Raw genomic sequence first — 20,723 nt, 5'->3', positions numbered from 1 at the left:
CTGAGCCGTGGGAGAGGCGGGAGGGACCAGGCGCCGCGGGGACGAGGTGCCAGCGGAGCGGAGGCGCCGCCGCCGCCGCCGCCGCTCTCGCTCCGCCGCCCTCCCGCCCGCAGAAGTTTTGAGTGGGGAGCAGCGCAGCCGCCCGGGCCGGCGCGGCGGGGCAGGGCAGGGCAGGGCAGGGAGCCGCGGGCAGGAGGCGCCGCGCCCGGGGCCGCCGCGGGGACGGGGTCGCCTCCAAGCGGGACGCCGGCGGCGGCAGCGGCGGCGCTGCGGGAGCCGCCCCGCCCGCGACATGGCAGCGCGATCCCGGAGACCCTGGCTGAGCGTGGTGCTGGGGCTGGTGCTGGGCTTCACCGCCGCTTCCTGGCTGATCGCCCCGCGGGTGGCCGAGCTCAGCGAGAAGAAGCGGCGCGGCGCCAGCCTCTGCTCCTTCCACGGCCGGGCGGCGGGGCCGGGGGCAGCGCGGGGCGCGGCGCCGGGCGGGCAGCAGGCGCCGCCGGAGGCAGCGGCGGTGCTGGGCGGCACGAGTTTCAGGAGCAGCCCCTGGGAGCTGCCGCCGGCGGCGGCGGAGGGCACGGTGTCCAGCCCCGCCGCCGGCGGGGAAGGGGAGCCGGAGGAGGAGGAGGAAGGCGGCGAGAAGCGGAGCGGCCGACCTGGCGGCAGCCACAACGGGAGCGGGGACTGGGGGGGCGCCCCGGGCTGCGCCAAGCCCCGCAACTTCCTCTACGTGGGGGTGATGACGGCCCAGAAGTACCTGGGCAGCCGGGCGGTGGCGGCGCAGCGGACCTGGGCGCCCTCGGTGCCGGGCCGCGTGGAGTTCTTCTCCAGCCAGGGCTCCGCCGCGCCCCCCGGGATGCCCCCGCTGCCTGTCGTCGCCCTGCCCGGCGTGGACGACTCTTACCCGCCGCAGAAGAAGTCCTTCATGATGATCAAGTACATGCACGACCACTACCTGGACAAGTACGAGTGGTTCATGCGGGCGGACGACGACGTCTACATTAAAGGTGACCGGGGCGCGCCCCGCCGGCGGGAGGCAGGGGAGCGGTGTCTGGGAGCCCGGCGTGGTCCCGTCGTCGGTGGAGGGGAGAGTCGCTTCCCATCTGGGGCGGTGAGCGCATGGGGTATCTGGACCTGCCCCCGCCCCGGCGGCGTTTGCTTCCAGCCGCAGCGTGCGGGCCATGCAGAGCCGCCCCGTCGCTGTGGTCCCCGAGGGAACCCCGACGTGCGGAGGCCGCGACGCGTTGGAGAGCTGCGGGTTGGACCGCGCCGGGCACGGCGAGCGGTGCCTCGGGTGGGCGTGGGGTCCCGGTGCTGGGGCGGCCGCCGCGCTCGCTGCCGTCGCGGCCGCGGCCGCAGGGTGTGTGTCTGTCGGTCCCGCCTCGTCCCGGCTCCCCCGGCGGGGTCGGTGCGGGACTCCTCGGGAGCGGTGCTGCTGTCATGCGTCTGCCCCGACCCTGGGCTCAGCGAACGCGGACCCTGCGTGAAGCTGCTGTTCAGTGCAGGGCGCGTCGCCGGACAGCAGCATCCCTGCTCCCTGCGACTTCCATAGCACCGTTAGGACGTGATGCTCTGCAGCTTCCTTTTGGTCTGCTGTTGCTCTGCCGTTATTCTTGTCGCGTCCCGCGCTCAGGAAAGAGAAGCTGAAGTTGTAAGCGTAAATAAGCCCAGGTTGTCAGCTTGGTTGCTTACAGTGTTTTAAGTTCGCTGAAGGTTCCTGTACCCTTCCCAGTTTGTCACTTGATTTTGAGTCACTTAATATGCTTGGTCATCTGCTGTCTTTCACCTGTCAAATATTGGCACATGTACACTCGTATATGTGTGTCTATATTCAGTTGCAGATGTAAAGTTGTCAGTGTTTTGTTTGGGCTCATGTCGAAGTTGTAATGAACCTGCCTTTAGCTGGTTGCAGGGTACCAAGTTAAGCCTATCCAGAAACTTTCCATTTCAAGTAAACATGAAATCAAAATTTCTTAAAAGAACTAGGCAAGGGGTTTGCAAGAAAAGAGTGTAAACACTGTAGCACTGGAAGTAATTTGAAAGGGACCTGAGCTTTACTTTTTTTTCCTGAAAATTAGTCTGTAATTAAATGTATTTTGCTTGATTCAATTAGATTTACTCTGCTTCCCCAACCTGGAACCGTATTGTCCAAATTATCTGACTTTGGAGAGAGTTTTAAGCTAGCAAGTGAGTGCCTTCCATCAGTATTGGTTGATTAGAGCAAACTTTGCTGGTTAAATTTAATTTTGATCATATTCTGACTTTTGGCTGAAGGAAAATTTAATTGTAATGTTAATTAAAAAAAGTCCTCAAACCAAAAAAAGTAAGTTTGTCCAAGGATATTTTCAATTAGATGTAGGATTCTACTTTAGTAGAGATTTCCTATGACAGCCTCAGGTGCCTGTTATATTTCTGTAAAAGCTTGAACTGCATGAAAAGAGATGGCTGGCAGAGAAGTCAGAGAAATAACAGTAATCTTTTTTTCAGGTGAAAAATTGGAGGAGTTTCTTCGCTCACTGAACAGCAGTAAACCTCTGTATTTGGGGCAGACTGGTCTGGGTAATATTGAAGAACTTGGAAAACTTGGGCTGGAGCCTGGAGAGAATTTCTGCATGGGAGGGCCAGGAATGATCTTCAGCCGGGAGGTTCTCAGGAGGATGGTGCCACATATAGGTGAATGCCTTCGAGAAATGTACACTACTCACGAGGACGTGGAGGTGGGCAGGTGTGTCCGAAGGTTTGGAGGAACTCAGTGCGTTTGGTCGTATGAGGTAAGTGGTGGTGGAAATTGCAGTGTGCTGTTTGTTGACGGAGTTTTACGCCTTGCGATGTAAGTGGCTGTATCCACAGTACCTTTCCACCAAAATTAAGTTTTAATGCATGCATCAGAATGTGAACTGCAGGCTGTTAAGGAAAAAAAAACGAAAGGAGAGGAAAATACTCACAGCATGTTGCTGTAAGCATATTATTTCTACTTGTGTCTTTCAGTTTTCATTGGTGACAATTATTGCAGCCATGTCTAAGCATTGGTATGCTGTAAGTTGCTAGAGCATTACCTTGAGAGTTTTTACACATAACCCTCGACAGGGAGCTGCTGTATTTGATGTGTGCTGTTCAGGTTGGATCTTTTCAAAGAACTTGGCATTGGATAAGCACGTGGCATATCTGTTTGTTCTGCATCACAGTCTTTTAAAATGTATCTTAATTACTCAGATATATTTTAGTGGAGTTCATTATTGAACAACAGGGGTTGTTTGGTTGGGGTTTTTTGTACAGAAATGAAATTTCAGTGCACTGCCTTTGTCTATGATACAGCTTTAATAGTGTTTTTCCTAGTAGGAAAGTGTAGAGCAGTGTTAAAATATATTAAGGACATATGTAGTACAACAAATTTTCCTCTGCTGAAGTAATTTTAGGAACAAATTACTTCATTCAGTAGTAGCATTTTCTGAAGTCATAATGATGTGTTGCAGTACCCAAAAAGTTTATGTGCAATGCCATAACTAAAATTCAGACCTCTTTCTCTGAAAATACTGTGATTACTGGCAAGACTATCTTTGTAGATAAAAATAGACTAAGCATGCAACTGCCAGAAGGTGTAAAAGGTTATAGCTAATATGATGAATATGATTTTAGTTATTTTGACCAGTTCTTTAATATTAATATATCCTTGCCCATGTGGCACTCCCTCATTAAGCAGGAAAAAATCATTTAAATGGGCCACAGTAAGAGGTTATGTGGTATTTGATGACAAAAAGACAGGAAAAATGATTAATTTTGTGGATTAGTGTTTTTCTCAATGTCCCAGGGAAAGGTGGCCATTTAAAAATGGGTTTGTTAGGCTACAATGTATGTAAATATGTGAACGAAAGTGACTACTGGATAGTTAGTATCAGTTAGGTAGAAAGCTCAAGTGGGGAAGATCATCTCCTTAGGAATGCAAAGGTGTCTTTAGCGACTATTTTGATATGTGTTGTAAATGCCCATGTGAAATAATACACCCATTGCACCAGTACACCTGGTAGAGCAGGGAAGGCATTTATGGTGCTGATGGAAGTTGATGTAGCTCCTTAATAAGTCATCCAAACCGCATGCGACATTGGGAGCTTAATCCTACACTCAGATGTGTTTGGGCTACGTCTGTACAAAGTTTTTTTCCAGTCCTCACGGGCACACGGTTGGCAGAATTATGATTCTGCCTTTACAGTTGTGCCTTGGAAGGGGGTTTGGTTTGGTTTTGTGTCTCTGGTTTGTCTGCTTGGTGAGAAGTCTGGAGAAGGGAAGAAAACTGATAACAGACAGCGTTATCACTGTGGATATAATTTCTTTTGATGCTGAATGTCAGGAATTGTTGGCTCCAGGTATGGAGCTTAATGGGGATGGAGAAAAAAATACAGTTTTGGAGATTAAACTGTATGACTGCCCAGAAGCTCAGATTTTTGTGGTAGGATTGGGGCCTGAAAACAAACTTTTTGAAAAAAAACATGTTTTTATGGGATCTGGAATAGAGTGGCACCAGTCCTGTCTGTCAGTTGCCCTTGAAGGACCTAGGTGTAGGTAATGAAGAATGGAAGAAGAAGAAAAATGTGTTGGGCTTTGCAATAGCACCTACTCGTTTCTGACCAGTATTCCTGTCTGATTCTGAAGAATCTTTGACTCTGTTGCCAGTACAGAAGCTGCTCCAGAAAACGCAGATGATTAAGACAAAGCTGCTTAGAATGTTATCCCAATGTTAAATCTATATGAAAAGGAAGGAGTGAAATAGGGTGTCCGGAGAGAGAAGCTGCAGTTATGCTTTGGCATAGTCTGTGCTCTGCAGCAGTATAATACTGCACCTGAGCAGATCCACGTGTTGCAGATTGTTAGATTAGGTGGTTGCAAGGGTGATTTTTTTTTTTTTTTTTTTTTTTTTTTTTTGCTGTGGCACTGAAACTGTGTTACTCTGTGCTTTTTCCATTCCTGTGTTAGGTCAGAAACACTGTGTGCTAGAAAGGGAATATTCCCTCAGATGCATGTGTTGCACTTTTGTCCTGAAGTCCTCTTGTAAGTATTAAACTGAGGCCTGTTGAGATGCAAGATTATTATGAACTTAGTTGATTTTGGTAAGAAGTATAATTTGTATTTTGGATGTGCTGCTGAAGGCTATATAAACTGGAAACAATTTCGTTAAAATTCATAGAAGCTTTTCATCTCCAGAAGAGCTGAATCACTGTTTCCTCATTTTTTACTAGATTTCTTTTCTAAGAACTGGATCGGAAAGTCTCTTTTTGGTGAGTTTGAAATAAATCGGAGTTAAAGAGAAAACCTGAAATGCTTGATCTTTTCTGGGTGCCTCAACTATTGTAGTGAGGACTGGCTGCCTGTCAGAGCTTTTTCTGCTGCCACTTAGGGTCAGCAAGTAAGCATTTGGTATCTTATGTGCATAATGGTAGCTTGTATGCATAATCTCCTTGCTGGCAAGGAGAGGGTTACAACTTTTACTTTATTTTTTCCTTGTCAAGTTTTTTTTGTTGTTGTTGTAAGAATGAATAAGAAAAGAAGATGTATGTGAGCCTACAACGAGCGACTCCTCTATCTGGGACTCAGCAAAAAGCCTTTTAGTTTTTGTAAGGTTTTAGCATTGTCTGCTTCCCCAAATCAGTAACTGTGGAGATTAAAAGAGACCTTTTGCTTTTGTGCTTTGAAAATACATATTTCAAGCTATCACTCTCTTCCAGTAATTTTGAAGCCTTGAAATATTTTCCTTTTAAAGGAATGAAGAAATTAGATTGATTTTTTCGTGACTCATATGTGTTCTATTTTTTTTGAAATAAAAATGTAGTTAAAAACCTGAGATGGTGTGTTGTTCCTCACTTAGCTTTTCAGCAGGGATTTGACTATAGAGGACCATTTGGAATAAAGGGTTGATTGCTTTGCTTTTCCCTGTCTTTTTTCTTTCTTTTCTTTAAATTATCTGTTTCTAACAGAGCCAATAGTGTAGTTCCAGAAAAGGACAAAATAAAATGCTGTGTATGAATGAAGTGGCTATAACAATTGAAGCAGAACTCAAACATTGTCAGGGTGCAAATACTATCAGAGAATGTGGGGTTTCTTTTTAGAAGATGAAAAATGACAAATGCAGCAAAATGTCTAAACACCATTCATTGGTGAATTTTAACATCTATTCAAAGAAATGTTTGTGAAGTTTTTCCTTTTGTGGCCTTTTTTCGCTTTTTGTAGGAGAAAATAGCACAGACTATCTCAAGTTAGAGGGGAGCCATAAGGACTATCAAGTCCAGAGTGAGCTACATTCCTTTTATACTTAAAAACTGCATTTATTCAAAACACCCTGTATACTTTTGATCTTTAGGTAATGTGTATGTTGATGTTGAAAGAAAATATGGTACTTTATACTACAAGCAGTCCACATTATTGATATCTCTGTTTTTTCCATTTTTTTTTTTTTCATTTGTCAAACTTCTATGAGAGCGGTAGAATACAGTCTCATTACTGTAACATTTTTTAAATAAAATAGCTCTTAATATCCTATTTGTTTTTGATTCCTAGCAGTTACAGTAAATATTACAGTAAATATCTTGGGAAAATGCCTCTTTGGATCAAATTGCGTGCTCAGAAACATTTCCTTTACATTGGTATTTTGACTGTCTCCGGAGGTTCTGGAACCTTTGTAAGCCATCTTCTGTCTGCTCTAAAAATACTTTATATTTTCCCGTTTAATGTAATTTTGCTTCCTGATGCCATTTAATTTTTCATTTGAGGCTTTATCTCTTGCTTTGATGAAGATGTTGGTGGATCACTACTAAGCTTAAGAGTTCAACGCTACACCAAATGAAGCATTAGAAGTGCTTCTGCCTTTGATGGTGACAAGATGGTATTTTGGGTATTTTGCTCATTTGGGTGCTGGACTGATCAGTCTTGAAGCAGCAGTACCCACCCACACTTAAGCTGTTGAGTTTGGGCAGCTTCATTATGTAGTTACATAAATGCAGCCATAACTAAAAAAAGCCAAAACCACAGAGTGAACTGGGAGTGATCCTAGAATAAAAATGCATGGAGGAGTGTACCCCTGTAGCAGGCGTCTCTGAGGCTGCATGGAGAGGAACCAGGTGATTCCAGAGGCCTCAGAACTATTTGCATAAATGGCCAATTACAGATACAGGATTTTTTTGTGTGCTGTCTTAACTGTTTGCTGTTAAAATCTGTCTGATAACAGTGATGTTAAACGTACTTGTAAAACTTGTGATTCTCACCTGCTTAGCACAGTTCTTTATTTTCATAGTATTGTAATAAAGTGTTTCTGTGATGAATAAACACATGGTGCTAAATTGGGTCATTAGTCTTACCCTGCTCTTTCTCAGGCTTTGTTGTTCATTTGCTCTTTTACTTGGAGAATCTGGAGAGACTGCTTAAGGTCACTGCCTCCTTTGGGTTTGTGTACCTGGGGACTCCCTGACTGCTTGCTCCTTTATTCTTCCATGGTCAGCTTGGCTGGGAGTTGAGGAAGTCCATGGTGAGAAAACAGAGTTGTCCCTGGTACTTCCATGTTACTGAGCTGTGTTTCCTCATGGGGCTCAGCACGATGGCAAGAGTTGGAGATATGTTTTTTTGGGATCTTTATTGTGAAGGATATCGTTCCCATAGCTACCACAGAGAAGTGCAGCAGAACACACAAGCCCATGGCTGTGGTCCACTGTATAGTGGCATCTGATGTGTAGAGACAAGAGCTGAGAGGGCTGTTTCTCAGCCTGGTTGAGAGCAGGGTTCTCTTATGCTTTTGGCTTGGTTTCAGGTTGAGTGTCCTATCTTTTCTGCTCTACCTTAAGAGGAAATACTGCTAGTACCTTTCTGGAGTTTGACAGCAGTGTAATTCTGACACCTGGGGCTGAGTTACCAAGGGGCAAAGACTCTGGGGGTGTATTTTCATGTCCATGACGATGAATGGATGGCTACACCTTCCTTCTAATGTATTTTCATCTAACATACCAGCAGCTACTTATGTGCAGAACTATGCAGACTAGCTAACAGCTTTCTAGTCAGTTTCAAGTGTTTGTGCATTCTTAAAGCAAGTATTTTAAAGGTTTTCCTCCTTAAGAATAAGCTCTTGTTTGACTTACCAAAGGATCACGTATGTCTTTAGTTCTTCATATGGGTATCCTGAAGCATCTCTCAACTTCCTGGATATTTAAAGCTAACCATGTTAGACTTTTTTTTCCTCAAGTTTGCTCTCAGTTTTATTTGAAATGTTTTCTTGAGACTTTTGTGCAATTGAATATATCCAGGTGTACTTCCACAGATGTCTAGTGCAGAATTCTAGGGTGTTCAAATGTGTTTAAAAATAGTGTTTGTCATGAGCTGATGCATTGTGGCACAACTATTGTAAGTGTCATCTCATTTAAACCCGTCACATCACACAGTGCCTTATTATTATACAAGGAATAAACTTGATTTTTAAAAAGAGAGTAACAGATGAAGAACTCTGCTTTAGGGTCAACAGAGAAGTTTCTGCTTTAAGGGAATTCATGAAACAAAGCACAATGAAACCCTGATGTTTATCTTTTAACTTGAAATAGTTGTCTGTACTTTGCCTTAAAATCAAGTAAATGAAACCTTTACATGTGAAGTAGTAGTTCTTATAGATATTTCCAGAATTATCTAAATTTTCAAAATTTCCTCTCTTCTGTGTGTTCTAAAATAAGTTTCCCTTTCATATGTACAGATCTGATTGTGGTTATTGGTCATGCTTTGAGTAACAGTTTTGTTAAACTGTCCTCTACCTGAGCCTTTCTGAAGATGGAGGGTTTATTGCAGATTACCAGGTAAATTAAATAGTGGAGAGTTACTCAAAGTGTGTTTAATCTTCTCAAAGGCACTAATAGTCCACAAGTTGTGTTCTCCTACTCCCTTCTGACTCCCAGTGCAGATGGGGTCTGTTAATGGTTCTGGACTGTTCTTTGTACCTCTTCTCATCGTAACTTAGAAAAATCTCCCACAGCTAACTTTTTCCTGACCTTCACTTTCCAACTTCACATCTCTTTGACATGAAAAGACACACTTCCACTGAAATAAAAAAATGCTCACGAAGAGAGAAGCTGAAAATTGTAAACAGGAGAGCTATGGTAATTTTTTGAAATAATTAAATGTACTTTTGAAACCCAGTGAAATATTACAGTATTTCTTTATATTTCAAAAATAGGATATGTCTTTTTTTTAGAAGAATAAGCTTTCAAACTACTCTTCCAGTTTTTCTCTTTCTTGGGAGTTTTCTTCAAGTACACAAGATAGGTATGAAGTGTAACTGGGTCATTTTAGGTCTTCATCATTTATTTATTCTGTGGTTTTCATTACCAAAGTGGTTTCCAGCTCTTTTCAGTTCTTATGTGAGAAGGAATGTATTAAGTCATCATCAATATATGATGCTGTAACATATTCTCTGCAGTATGCTCGTTATTGCATTGCATTGCATAACATGAAATACTCAAAGAATACATATATTATTAAAAGTATAGCAAGAGCTGCTATGCTCAGAGGAGTTTATTCTATCAGACTAGTGCTGGATACTGATTTAAGCTCAAAACGAGTGCACAGATTGGTCACTTTCTAGTACATATTTGGAACTGGGCAGCAAGTAAATGTGTAGTTCCACCCCAGCTGCAATATTTTTGGCTTCTGAGTATTACACTAAGCAAAGGGTTTTGGCCTGCCTGTAAGAATTCTTTTAAAGCATTCATATACTTCAGAAAATAAAGAACATCTTGTACTAGAGGTATAATTTTAGGAAATTCTGGAGGAGGATAAGGAGCCTGGTAACTGATATAGGCTTCTTGAATGCTGTTTTATGATTTAGTCTTAAAATGAACAGAGGAAGGGAAAAATGTTAGCTTTTTTTTTTTTTTTTTTTTAATGTAGTGCTTTTCACAGAATTACAGAATCAACTAGGTTGGAAAAGACCTCTCAGGTCATCAAGTCCAACCTTTGACCTACTAGACCATGGCACTCAGTGCCACATCCAGTCTATTCTTAAACACCTCCAGGGATGGTGACTCTACCATCTCCCTGGGCAGCCCAGTCCAATGCCTGATTACCCTCCCTGTAAAAAATTTCTTCCTAATATCGAACCTAAACCTCTCCTGGCACAGCTTAAGCCCATGCCCTCTTATCCTGCTGCTGATTGCCTGGGAGAAGAGACCGACCCCCACCTGGCTACAACCTCCTCTCAGGGAGCTACAGAGAGTGCTGAGGTCTCCCCTGAGCCTCCTCTTCTCCAGGCTGAACAACCCCAGCTCCCTCAGCCTCTGCTCATAGCACTTGTGCTCCAGTCCCTTCCCCAGCCTGGTTGTTCTTCTCTGCCCCTGCTCCAGCCCCTCCATGTCCTTCCTGCCCTGAGGGCCCAGAGCTGGACACAGCACTCCAGGGGTGGCCTCACCAGTGCTGAGTGCAGGGGAAGGATCACTGCCCTGCTCCTGCTGCCACACTGTTCCTGATCCAGGCCAGGATCCATTGGCCCTCTTGGCCCCCTGGGCACACTCTGGCTCATGTTCAGCCTCCTGTCAATCCAAACTCCCAGGTCCCTTCCTGCCTGGCTGCTCTCCAGCCACTCTGTGCCCAGCCCATGGTGCTGCAGGGGTTGTTGTGGCCAAAGTGCAGGACCCGTTAAACATCATCCCATTGGAATCAGCCCAACCCTCCAGCCTGTCCAGGTCCCTCTGCAGAGCCCTCCTGCCTTCCAGCAGATTGACACTTTCCCCAGTTTGGTGTCATCTACAGATTTGCTATTGGTGGACTCAATCCCTTTATCCAGATCATCAGCACTGATCTCTGGGAATACCCCTGGTGACTGGATCCCAGCTGGATGCAGCCCCGTTCCCATCACTCTCTGGGCCCTCCAGCCAGTTCCTAACCCAGCATAGAGTGCCATGTCCAAGCCCTGGGCTGCAGCTTTTCCAGGAGTGTGCCCTGGGAGACGGTGTCAAAGGCTTTTGAGATACATTTTCCATTGTCTTTTATTTAGTGCTTTTGAGATACTTTCTCCACATTAGTTGACGCTTTAGCTTTGGTAAAGTAATCTTTAACATGCTGGTTTAACCAGGCAGTTGAATACTGAAGATTAAAACCTGAGGTACTGTGTGGAGAGGTTGTCTGCATAATTTTAATTTTTAGTTTGTGATATTTTATTTAGAAACTTAAAAGTGTTCCTTTAAGTAATTTTAAAATAGGATGGTAATTGTGTGTGTGTATCTGTGTGTATTTGTTACTTTGAAGAATTTTATACTTTCAGGAATGCTTTAATTAAAGTGCATTTGAGTCCATAAAAATTTTGCCCTTTTCTTCATTATTAATATTTTTTCCAACCATTCAAGGGCAAATTAAAATCTGAAGGACAGTAACTGGATCACCAGGGACCATAATTTTTTTGCCATTGCATTTGCTGGCATAAGGGAGGCGCTGGTTCACAAGGCAGCACGTGTGAATGAGCTCCTCATGGTGTGTAAGCAGTGTAAGTCATTGAAGAAATGCAGCATTTGTTTAGTGGTGTGCATGGCCTCAATGCAGTGGAAATATATGTGGCCTTAACTTCTATATGACGCATACACTGTAAATCTGTGTGCACAAAAATGTACATGTGTATTTACATGTATTTAAAGGTTGTGCCTAGTTGATAGCCAAGCTTTCAGGGGCATCAGTGAGGGTCCTCTGGAGAATAATTGTGTTTCCAGGTGCTTATTGCAGTGTCTCTACTCTAAAGCATGAGAATTTAGCTTCCAGTTTGTTTTTAATTTCTCTTTGTAGTTACTTCTGTGTCCTTCTTTCTGTACATAAGTGTATCTTGGCTTCAGTTTAATGTAGTTTTCTTTGGCTTTCCTTGAAAGCTTTTTCTTTCTGGCTGCAGACAATAGCACACCTATTATCATAATAACTTTTCATCATGGAAAGGGCTCATCATGGACCAGCTCTTATCCTGCCAGAATTGCACAACTTCCTATGGTTGATGATGATAAAACACTGTGACTTTTTCTGTCACTTTTTATCAGTTTGGGGGCAAAATTTCTGCAGTGCAGTGAGTCTCAGTTCCAGGAGTCAGGGAATTCAGCTACAACAAATGTAGCTGATGACTAAGCTTTTAGTAAACTGCTTGACTCAACAAATGAAATAATTTTGTTATATGCTTTTTGATATTTTTAATTGTTGTTTTAAAGTAATCTGATAGGTATGAATCTGGTTGCAAGAGTGAATGAAAGCAGGTACTGTTATATTTGATTCTTCTTTTCTTCTACTCAATTTTTTTTAAATTTTTTTTTTGTCATGTGATAGGGGAAAATAACTGCATCTAACTGAGGGTAGTTGACTGTAATAGAAAATATTTTCAAACAATACAAAATATTTTTTTCATAGTGTTTGGCTGCAGTAATTTTGGGAAACGTAGTATTAATATTTCCAAGAGGGTCATGTAAGTGTGCGTGTATTTCTTTTGTGGCATTTCATGCGTGAGGCTTGCTTAGAGTTTTGGAGTGTGTGTGTTACATCTTTGCAAAAATTGGTCATTGTTTGTACTTTCAAGAAAGAGTTCTGTACCAAATGCACTGGGCATTCCTCCATGCTGGTGGTTGCCACCTTGAAGGTGGCAACCGTGTCATGGGAGAGAGATGTAAAAGACGTGTAGTCTTAATGGGGCAGAGAGCCTTGAGTGATCTAAGACTGGTCTTGTTTCTTCAGTGTGCTTATCAGCAAGCCCAGCCCAGCCTGAGCTTCCTAGCTCATCACTGGAAAAGTACTTTGAACAGCTGTGGCTTTATTATTTTAGCTGCGCTCCTCCTAGGAAAACTGGCTGCTCGTGACTTGAACGGGTGGACTGACTCTTTGATGGGTAAAAAACTGGCTGGAGTGCTGGGCCCAGAGAACTGTGGTGAATGGAGCTAAGTCCAGTTGGCAGCTGTTTGCTGGCAGTGTTCCACCCAGGGCTTGGTTTTGGGGCTGGTCCTGTTTAACATCTTTGTTGATGGTCCAGGTGCGGGGATTGAGCGCACCCTCAGTAAATTTGCGGACAACACTAAGCTGGCTGGGAATGTTGATCTTCTCAAGGGTAAGAATGCTGGGTCCATGGTTAGATTTGATGATCTCGAAGGTCTCTCTCCCAGCCTTGACAATTTTATGATTTTACAGATGCTAGAAGCAGGAGAGGGAAATGCTTGAAGAAGGTGGGTTGGAATAACAGACATGCCTTTGAGGTTGGCCTGTTAGAAAAGAGCTACTACGAATCATTTGCCTTTTTATTCCACTTTAAGCAGCGAATAATCATAAAGACCATTAAATATTTGTCATTTAGTTTGCTTGTTACCAACTATTTCTGGAGACTGGTGATTATTATAGCAGTTGTTGTGCCTTGAAGTATGTAGGACTGTGTGGTCCTCGTCCCCATGTGAGAATCCAGTGTTAGAATGTTTTTATGTTCCTGTTAAATATGCCAGTTATCTTCTATAGTATTTACCTACTTCCCATGTTTTGCTAGTGCATTGAGGGATGTGAAAGCACTTAAACTTCCACATTGATCTGAATAGGATTTCCATTAACTGTGTATGCTGTTGATAAAATGCTGATAAAATTTCATTAGTTCAGAAGGGAAAAAATCTGAGGATCTCAGAACAATCATGTTAAAATATGTTCCTGAGAGTATGTTGGTTATTGATTAAATAGGAGCAGTCAAATTTTTCATAGTTCTGAGTCCTGGTGATACCTCCTTTTTTGTCTGAAAATGTGCCTCAGCAGTAGCATTCCTGTTCATCTCAATTTGAAAGAACTTTGCTGTTACAAATTGGAATGTTTAGTTTAGTACTAAACTCATAATTTTGGTAAATAACCTCATTGTTAATTTTTCGTTGCTAAACGTCATTTGGAGACCTACTGTTTTCCTTGGAAATGGCCTTTGAAAAGATTTACTTGGTGGTTGTGTCATAAATCTGTGAAGTGGCCAACAAAAACAAACTAGCTGATGTTTTTACTAGTTTTTATATCCATCTTACCTTCAGTGTAGGCCCACTGTGTATTTTTTCAGACTTGGAATAAAATATGATGCCCTGAATTGGTGGAGGAAGGGATTTTTTCTTTGCTTGTTGATTTTTATTTACTTGTTTCTGTTTTTCCATAGTTATATTAATCAGTTTGGTTAATATAAGTCTTTCTCTACAGCATAGATACTAGCCTGTAAAAATGAAGTAACTTTTTGTCCTTGCCATATCCACAGTGATTATGTAGGTAGGTAATAAAAATAGTTGCTGGTTTAACAATTTCAGTTTTATGGGAAGAGTAGCTTTAAAGACTAGTAAAAGGAAAGAATCATAGACTGTTGCTCTGTTATTTTTTTAAACAGTTTCAAGAATTTTTTTGTGTATTTTGTGGTATAACTGTTCTATTTTGTTCACTGGGAAAAAAGTACATAGCAATGAGAGATGCTCAGTAGAGTTTTTGGCATCTGTTAATCAGTACAGATAATAAACCAGCAGCACCGTTGTATTTAACTGGTTGATATTTCCCTGTATTGAGACACTCTAAGAAGGTATTTAAGATACCTGACATACATCCCGTCATTACTTTTTATAAGCATATTGATCTCCATCTAAAATAGTAGGGTTTTCTATTTCTACTTGTCCTGTGCCACTGGAATATTGCTGTATAAATGCTATTGCCATAGTAAGTAGCAATTTAAACTTTTTTGAGGCAAACATGCAGCCATTTTTTCTTTTGTGAGTTGTTACTATTTACTTTAGAAAGCTCTTGTTTTGTCCCTTGTAAATATATTGGTGAGTAGGACAGAGCTTTTACTCAGAGAGGTACAAGAATCTATGATCCTCTTATTCTCTTCATCACCCTTCCTTTGATTTGCCTCAGCCTGTCTTTTATTAATTTTATTAAAAAGATGTGATCAGGATTATGTGTGGTACTTTGTGTGGGAACTTACCTGTAACTTCTACAGCAGTGCTCAGTGTCCAGCCTTGCCACTGCAGCTGAGGATTGCTTTTATCATTTTTAAGGCTGTAAATTCATCACCATTTCTCAGCTGGCTAGTACTGCCAGGTCAGTGTCATCTTCACCCATTTCCACCTATTGAGTTTCTGACTGGCACAATATTTCACTTATTTTAAAATTTACTTGTATAGTAGTTGCATGTTTAATCCTGTTACTATTGGAAAACTGTGCCATCCTGAACACGATATTGCTATATCAGGTAAAAATCGTCTTTTCTTGTGTAAAGGAGTCGTTCCTGGTTGGTACAGTGACCTGCACTGCAAAGGCAGATGCTCTGATAGAACAAGAGGGAATGTGTTGTTTTTTGCATGATCACATCCCATGTGGAAAATGCTAGCTGTTGTGCCAAGTCTGCTTGGACCTCCTAGTAGGCAAATGTTTGGTGAATAAGAAAGGTTTTATCTCAGAAATAGCTTTATCATATAATGTTAGTTGTGGAGGGCTTTAATTCCAACTAAAGGAAGCGATTCAGTGCTACCTTAGAAGAAAGTCACCTTTTGGTCTTTAAACTTTATCCTCTTTCATTTGCCGTTTTCTTTTTTGTCATTCATTGTGAAATGACTGCAAATAAACACATAAATTATCAGAAACCCCTGAGGGAGCTTGAAGGATTATTTTAGCACATTGGACTTTCTGTTTGTAGTCTGTTACATGAATCTGAAGTTAAACATCTGTGGAAGACAAACATGCAGTAGTTTTCCTTTTAGACCTACAGCCGTTGTAGGTGGGACAAATGCTGGCAAATGCTGGAGTCTGCTGGTAGAGCTGATGTTTTTGGTTGAAACATGTTTACTTTGTAACACAGATCTTTTCATGCTCTGAATTCATACCTATTTTACTAAAAAAGAAAAAAAAAAATCCTGTGTGTAGTGTTCATGAATGCTTTAATTCATGAAGTATTCGAGTGGAAGACTTCAAATAATTTTTTATGGAAATAAACCTTGAAGAATTGTATATGTATACACACACACGTATGTATATATGTGTGTAAATATATACATATGAAAAATGCTAGAAGAGCATGGTAGTGCTTTTCAATGAGATGGCTTGAGGCAGTTTTCCTGAAATATCTGCAATAAAATACAAACTTCTGGAAGAGCTTTTCGGGTAGGTTGAATATTATATGCCTGTGAAAACAAGGTTTGCATAAGTGCGAGGATTATTTCCGGTGTTAATTCTTCTTCAGAGCTTTTAAACTTCAGTAATAAGTAGTAAATACATGTGTGTTAAATCTCATGTGTACCTGTATTCCTTAGGCAGGTTAGTTCATGCCTGTGTCTTCGGGTTGGCACCAGTTCTGCAAGTGATACTAAACAAACAGCTCACATACTAAACAAACAGCAGTGTAGAGGCAGTCTGCTCCTGGCAGCTCTGGTAGCTTTCTTGCAGTGATCTGTGTTAAATGCTGATACACCCTTAGGTATGAAAAGATATGCTTTTGGTACCCTTTTGGCGTTCAAATGATAAGAAGAGCCATAAAACTCTTGGGGAGACTCTGATGGCCCTTAGAACATGCAGGTGTTACAGCTGCTGTCCATGACGATTTCTGTGAGATGAGATGGAATCAGTCCATATTCCCTCTTTGCTCTGATCAAAATCACTACCTTTTTATGTCCTTTCCTTATAGCTGTAATGCAAAACCTATACTTTTAGGGGAGGTGCAGCCCTTGAGTTTGTCGTGTTCTGTAGTGACTTTTTTGTGTTCTCCTTTCAGCTGACACAAAGCTGTGTGGTAGCAGGAAACTTCACCAAAGTGTTTGGTTAAGAGTAGTCAATTATTCCCTAGGGAAAGCTTGTCTGCTCTCCCGCCTTATTGCACTTGCTGTCTCTATTCAGGGAGAAAACAGTGTTAATTCCTGTCTCTGAAGTCTCTTCAATTTAAATTTCAATTAAATGTATGTCACATACTGAATATAGTGACTTATTTTCTGCCATGAAATTGCCTCCTTGCTCAGAGCTCACATTCCCTTCATCCTCTGTCCCTGTCTATGGCTTTGCCCTTTGTGATCTTTTGCCACTTCGTCTGGTTTGCATTCTGACTCTTGCCTCTACTTTTGAAGTGACATGAAAGCCTATAAACCCATAAAAAATTGCTCTGTGTTGTGTTACTGTGGGAGTGAAACTGTTTTGATAAAAGCTATGATCTGTCTGTGAAAAGAAAAAAAAATCTTGCTAATGAAATAGATGTGCAATGCAAACATATTAAAGGAATGATGTGGGCTGTTAAAATTTTCTTCAGTGATTGGAGCAGCCGTAGAAAGGGGAATGTCATTTTCAGTACAATGAAACCTGAATAACTTTTGGAGGTTATTGAGGAGGAAGTAAATTTTTTTTAATGTAGTTTTTTGAGCTGTTTTTCCCCAATATCCCAGAAAAGTAGCTCTCAAGCTGGTTGCTTGAATCAAGAAATACGTGCATAGACACTTCTCAAGTATATTCTCTTCCTCAAATCTTCAGTTGAAAAAACCTTTTTTTTAAATTGATATATATGTATTTTCCTAAGATTATGGTTTCTATAATCTTAGGTTTTCCAGAGAAAGTCTTACAGTTTTTTTTTTTTGAAGGTGACAACGATTCTCTGGAGTTGGGTGGGGTGCAGGTTACTGCTGTGTCAATCTGCGGTGCAGTCCACCCCAGATGAAAGATTGGTGTTCCTCACACAGTGATAAAGGCATTGAAGATGGTGCTCTGCCTTATTCCTTCTGTTATCCTCTAGTGCTGGGCAGCTGAATGCCATTGCCTGAAATGGTGCTTTGACACCCAGACGTATTTTAAGGTAAGCTCAGTTTTCCTGGGGTTTCCTGTGCACCTCTACGTCTTGGATATTTTTTTTATTAATAGTTTATCTTCAGTACTGTTGTTCTTTGGCAGTCATAGAAAGCACTGCTGAACTCATGAGGCCACATTGTTTGTACTCATCCTTTCTGTTCATTCATCATCCGTAGTCCTTCAGCTGTCAAATTTTATGACACGTAGCATTCTTTGTTGCCAGTTTTCGAAACCTGAAGACTGTGTTCTTAATGGGACACATGTCTTGAAGGTTTTGCCCAAGACGGAGGCAATAATAGCTTTTAGAAAGGATTTTTAATGTTTAATAATTTCGTACGTATTAACGTTCCGTAGATGATGAAATGGCCGAGCAATGAAAATGCCTTCTCCATGGTAATGTGTGGTTTTTTTAGAGTGTCTCCCTGAATGCCCACAGCCATGTTCTGTGTTCTAAATCTTTCAGATGTAATCAGTTAAATGTGGTTAGTATTCAACGTTATTTGGATGAGAAACCTATGGGAGACATTAGGCATTTGAAATAAATTATCCTGGCAATACCTGGTGCAGTTCTCACTTTCCTGAATCCACACCTGGTGAATGCCTGCAGACAAGAGTGAGAGAGGAGCTCTTCAGGTACTGCTTCTCGAGGTGCTGCCTTTGTAAGAGATTGTTGTCATCGTGGCAAATAATGACGCAAAGAAATCACACATTAACCTACTTGATAGTCTTTGTCTAACTTTTGCTGTTTCATGGTCAACCTGCGTAAACCTCTTTGAAAATTGTTACAGTATTGCCATGCATTATTAAACAGCTCAACGACGTTAATTTTTTAGCCAGATGAAGTTTTGCCGTGTTTAAGAGCTGAACTCCTCGGACTTCTACACAAGTAATTATAAAATCTTTCAGTGTTCAAATGGTTTATGACCTTCATCCACATGACTTTTCACTGCATGTGTGCTCAGTGAGCACTGTAAGTAATTGTTGGTAGGCAAAGCTGAACGGGTTGTTTGGATTGGGAACTGCTGGTGCATACCATTGGCTTCAGGGTTTCTAAAACGGGATTGTGAAGTGTTTCTCAAATGTAAGTATAGAAAAAAATACATCCTCTTAGAGGATATATGCTCTCAAGGGAAAAACAAATCCAATTAATTGTCTTTGAATAAAGAACGTATCAGTTAATATATGTGTGTGTATATTTATTCATTGATGTATGTATACATACGTAAATAAGCTATTCTTAAGAAAAAGGATATTTAAAAGTAAAAATTTCTCCTAAAACCTATGTAATATAGATTTAACAAATAGTTGCTTTATCAAGCTGTTAGATTTAGAAATAGACATTAAACTGACAGATGCTCTCATTTGCATGATTTAGAAGCTTGCATGGCCTTTATAGGCTTCAGACCGAGAACCGTCTTTGCATGTGTATTTTCCACTACTAGAGATTATGCTGCTGAAAAGTTGCATTGTAGTTAAGATGCAAAGAATGGGATCGTTTCCAGAAGATTCACAAGACAAGGCCCTGACCCAGCGGGTGACTGGGTACCAGCAAAGCCCTGCAGTAATGAAGAGCTGGGAGGGGTGGGAGCATCTTAAGCGTCTGCATGATCAGTGCTGAAGACAGAAGGCAAGATTGAGAAATACTGTTGTTAGGCAAAACAAGATAGATGCTCAGTTGGAAGGTTTTCTGTGAGCTCTTGAGAGACAAGAAGGGGAAAAACCATACTACATCTGTAGGGGAGAAGGACGTGACAAAGTGAGAACTTGAAAGAGGAAAGTGGAGAGAAAGGAAAAAGTGTGATCACCTAGGAAAGAATATAACCAAGTATGTCTAGTCTAGGGTAACATGTATAGCCCTGAGACAGGGCCCTGAGCTTGAGGACTTTCAGCCAAGTGCTGTTAAGAGTTGAAAACAGAGGGAGGCTTTCCATGGTTGTGAATGTTTGTTTCCGGCAAAGGAGATCCATTTGGGACTGCTGTAGGTGGGTGAAGAAAGGATAAATTGGAAGAACTACTAAATGCTAATAATGTCCAAAGGCAGTCAGTTTATGATGTAGTGGTAATGGCAGTGGGATGTTCTGAGCAAAATTATAGTTGCACTAGTTAAGACATGATCTGTTTGGCAGAAGCAGCTAATGTGCTTTAAAACAACGAGTTCATTAAGGGTTTGTACCTAACGTAAAGGACATTTAAATGAAGGCTTTAGTGAATTGCAGTTTTAATAACAAAAAAAAAGTCCTCTCCTTGAGTAGCCTTAAGAAATTGGAATTTTTTTTTTTTTAAACAACTCCTCTCGTTATCTTATTTATTTATTTATTTATTTATTAAAATTTTTATTTCTATAGCTTATACAATAAGCAACCAAATCAAATAAAACTGTACAAAAAAGCAGTGACCCCTGACTGCAAGAGTGAGAGTGAATTTAAATATATGAATGTATGTTTTATAGGGATTTGCCACTATCGCTGTTTTTGTTGTGGTTTTTTTTGTTTTGTTTTGTGATTTTTGTTTGTTTTTGTTGTTATTGTGTTTTTGTTTATTTGTTTTTATTTGTTCCCCCCCCCCCAATTCAATGGATTAGTGCTGTCAGTCAGCCTTGTTCTGCAATTTCTTAGGACTATAAATCCCCAGCCTTTCACTATTGTCAGTGCTACCAACAAGAAGTCACATCAGAGTCTGTGCAGTAGGTTAGTGATGTTAATCATCTTCACTTAATAAAAGGAGTGGAAAATGTGTTCCTATTTATTCTGTCAGTTTTACTGTTTTGCCCCATTGGCAGTCTCATCATAAAATTTCAGTCAACTTGTGATTCTACTTGATGACTTTTTTTTTTGACATTATGTCTTATTTTTAAACCAATATATGTCTTATGCTGTCTACTGTCCTTTCATACCAGTTTTCAGCTGAAAATGTATACTGCACTTCTGTCAACAGTTATC

At 41.5% G+C, this 20,723-nt stretch overlaps 1 protein-coding gene across 2 annotated transcripts in view; it reads left to right on the top strand.

Annotated features, from left to right (window-relative positions):
* The first annotated feature begins 292 nt into the window (after window positions 1–292).
* Window positions 293–20,723, top strand: part of CHSY3 (chondroitin sulfate synthase 3) — a 144,097-nt gene continuing 123,666 nt past the window's right edge. For both annotated transcript variants that reach the window (XR_007630554.1, XM_050329427.1), the window contains exons 1-2: window positions 293–1,004; window positions 2,485–2,768. Coding sequence is in view for 1 of the 2 variants with exons in the window: in XM_050329427.1 (XP_050185384.1) it covers window positions 293–1,004; window positions 2,485–2,768 (996 nt within the window). In the remaining variant the exon portion in view is untranslated. The remainder of the gene's footprint in view (window positions 1,005–2,484; window positions 2,769–20,723) is intronic.

Source organism: Myiozetetes cayanensis, unplaced genomic scaffold (genome assembly GCF_022539395.1).
Source record: "Myiozetetes cayanensis isolate MyiCay16 unplaced genomic scaffold, myiCay2020 scf4, whole genome shotgun sequence".
Lineage (NCBI taxonomy): Eukaryota > Metazoa > Chordata > Aves > Passeriformes > Tyrannidae > Myiozetetes > Myiozetetes cayanensis.
This window is presented reverse-complemented; position numbering and strand designations above follow the sequence as displayed.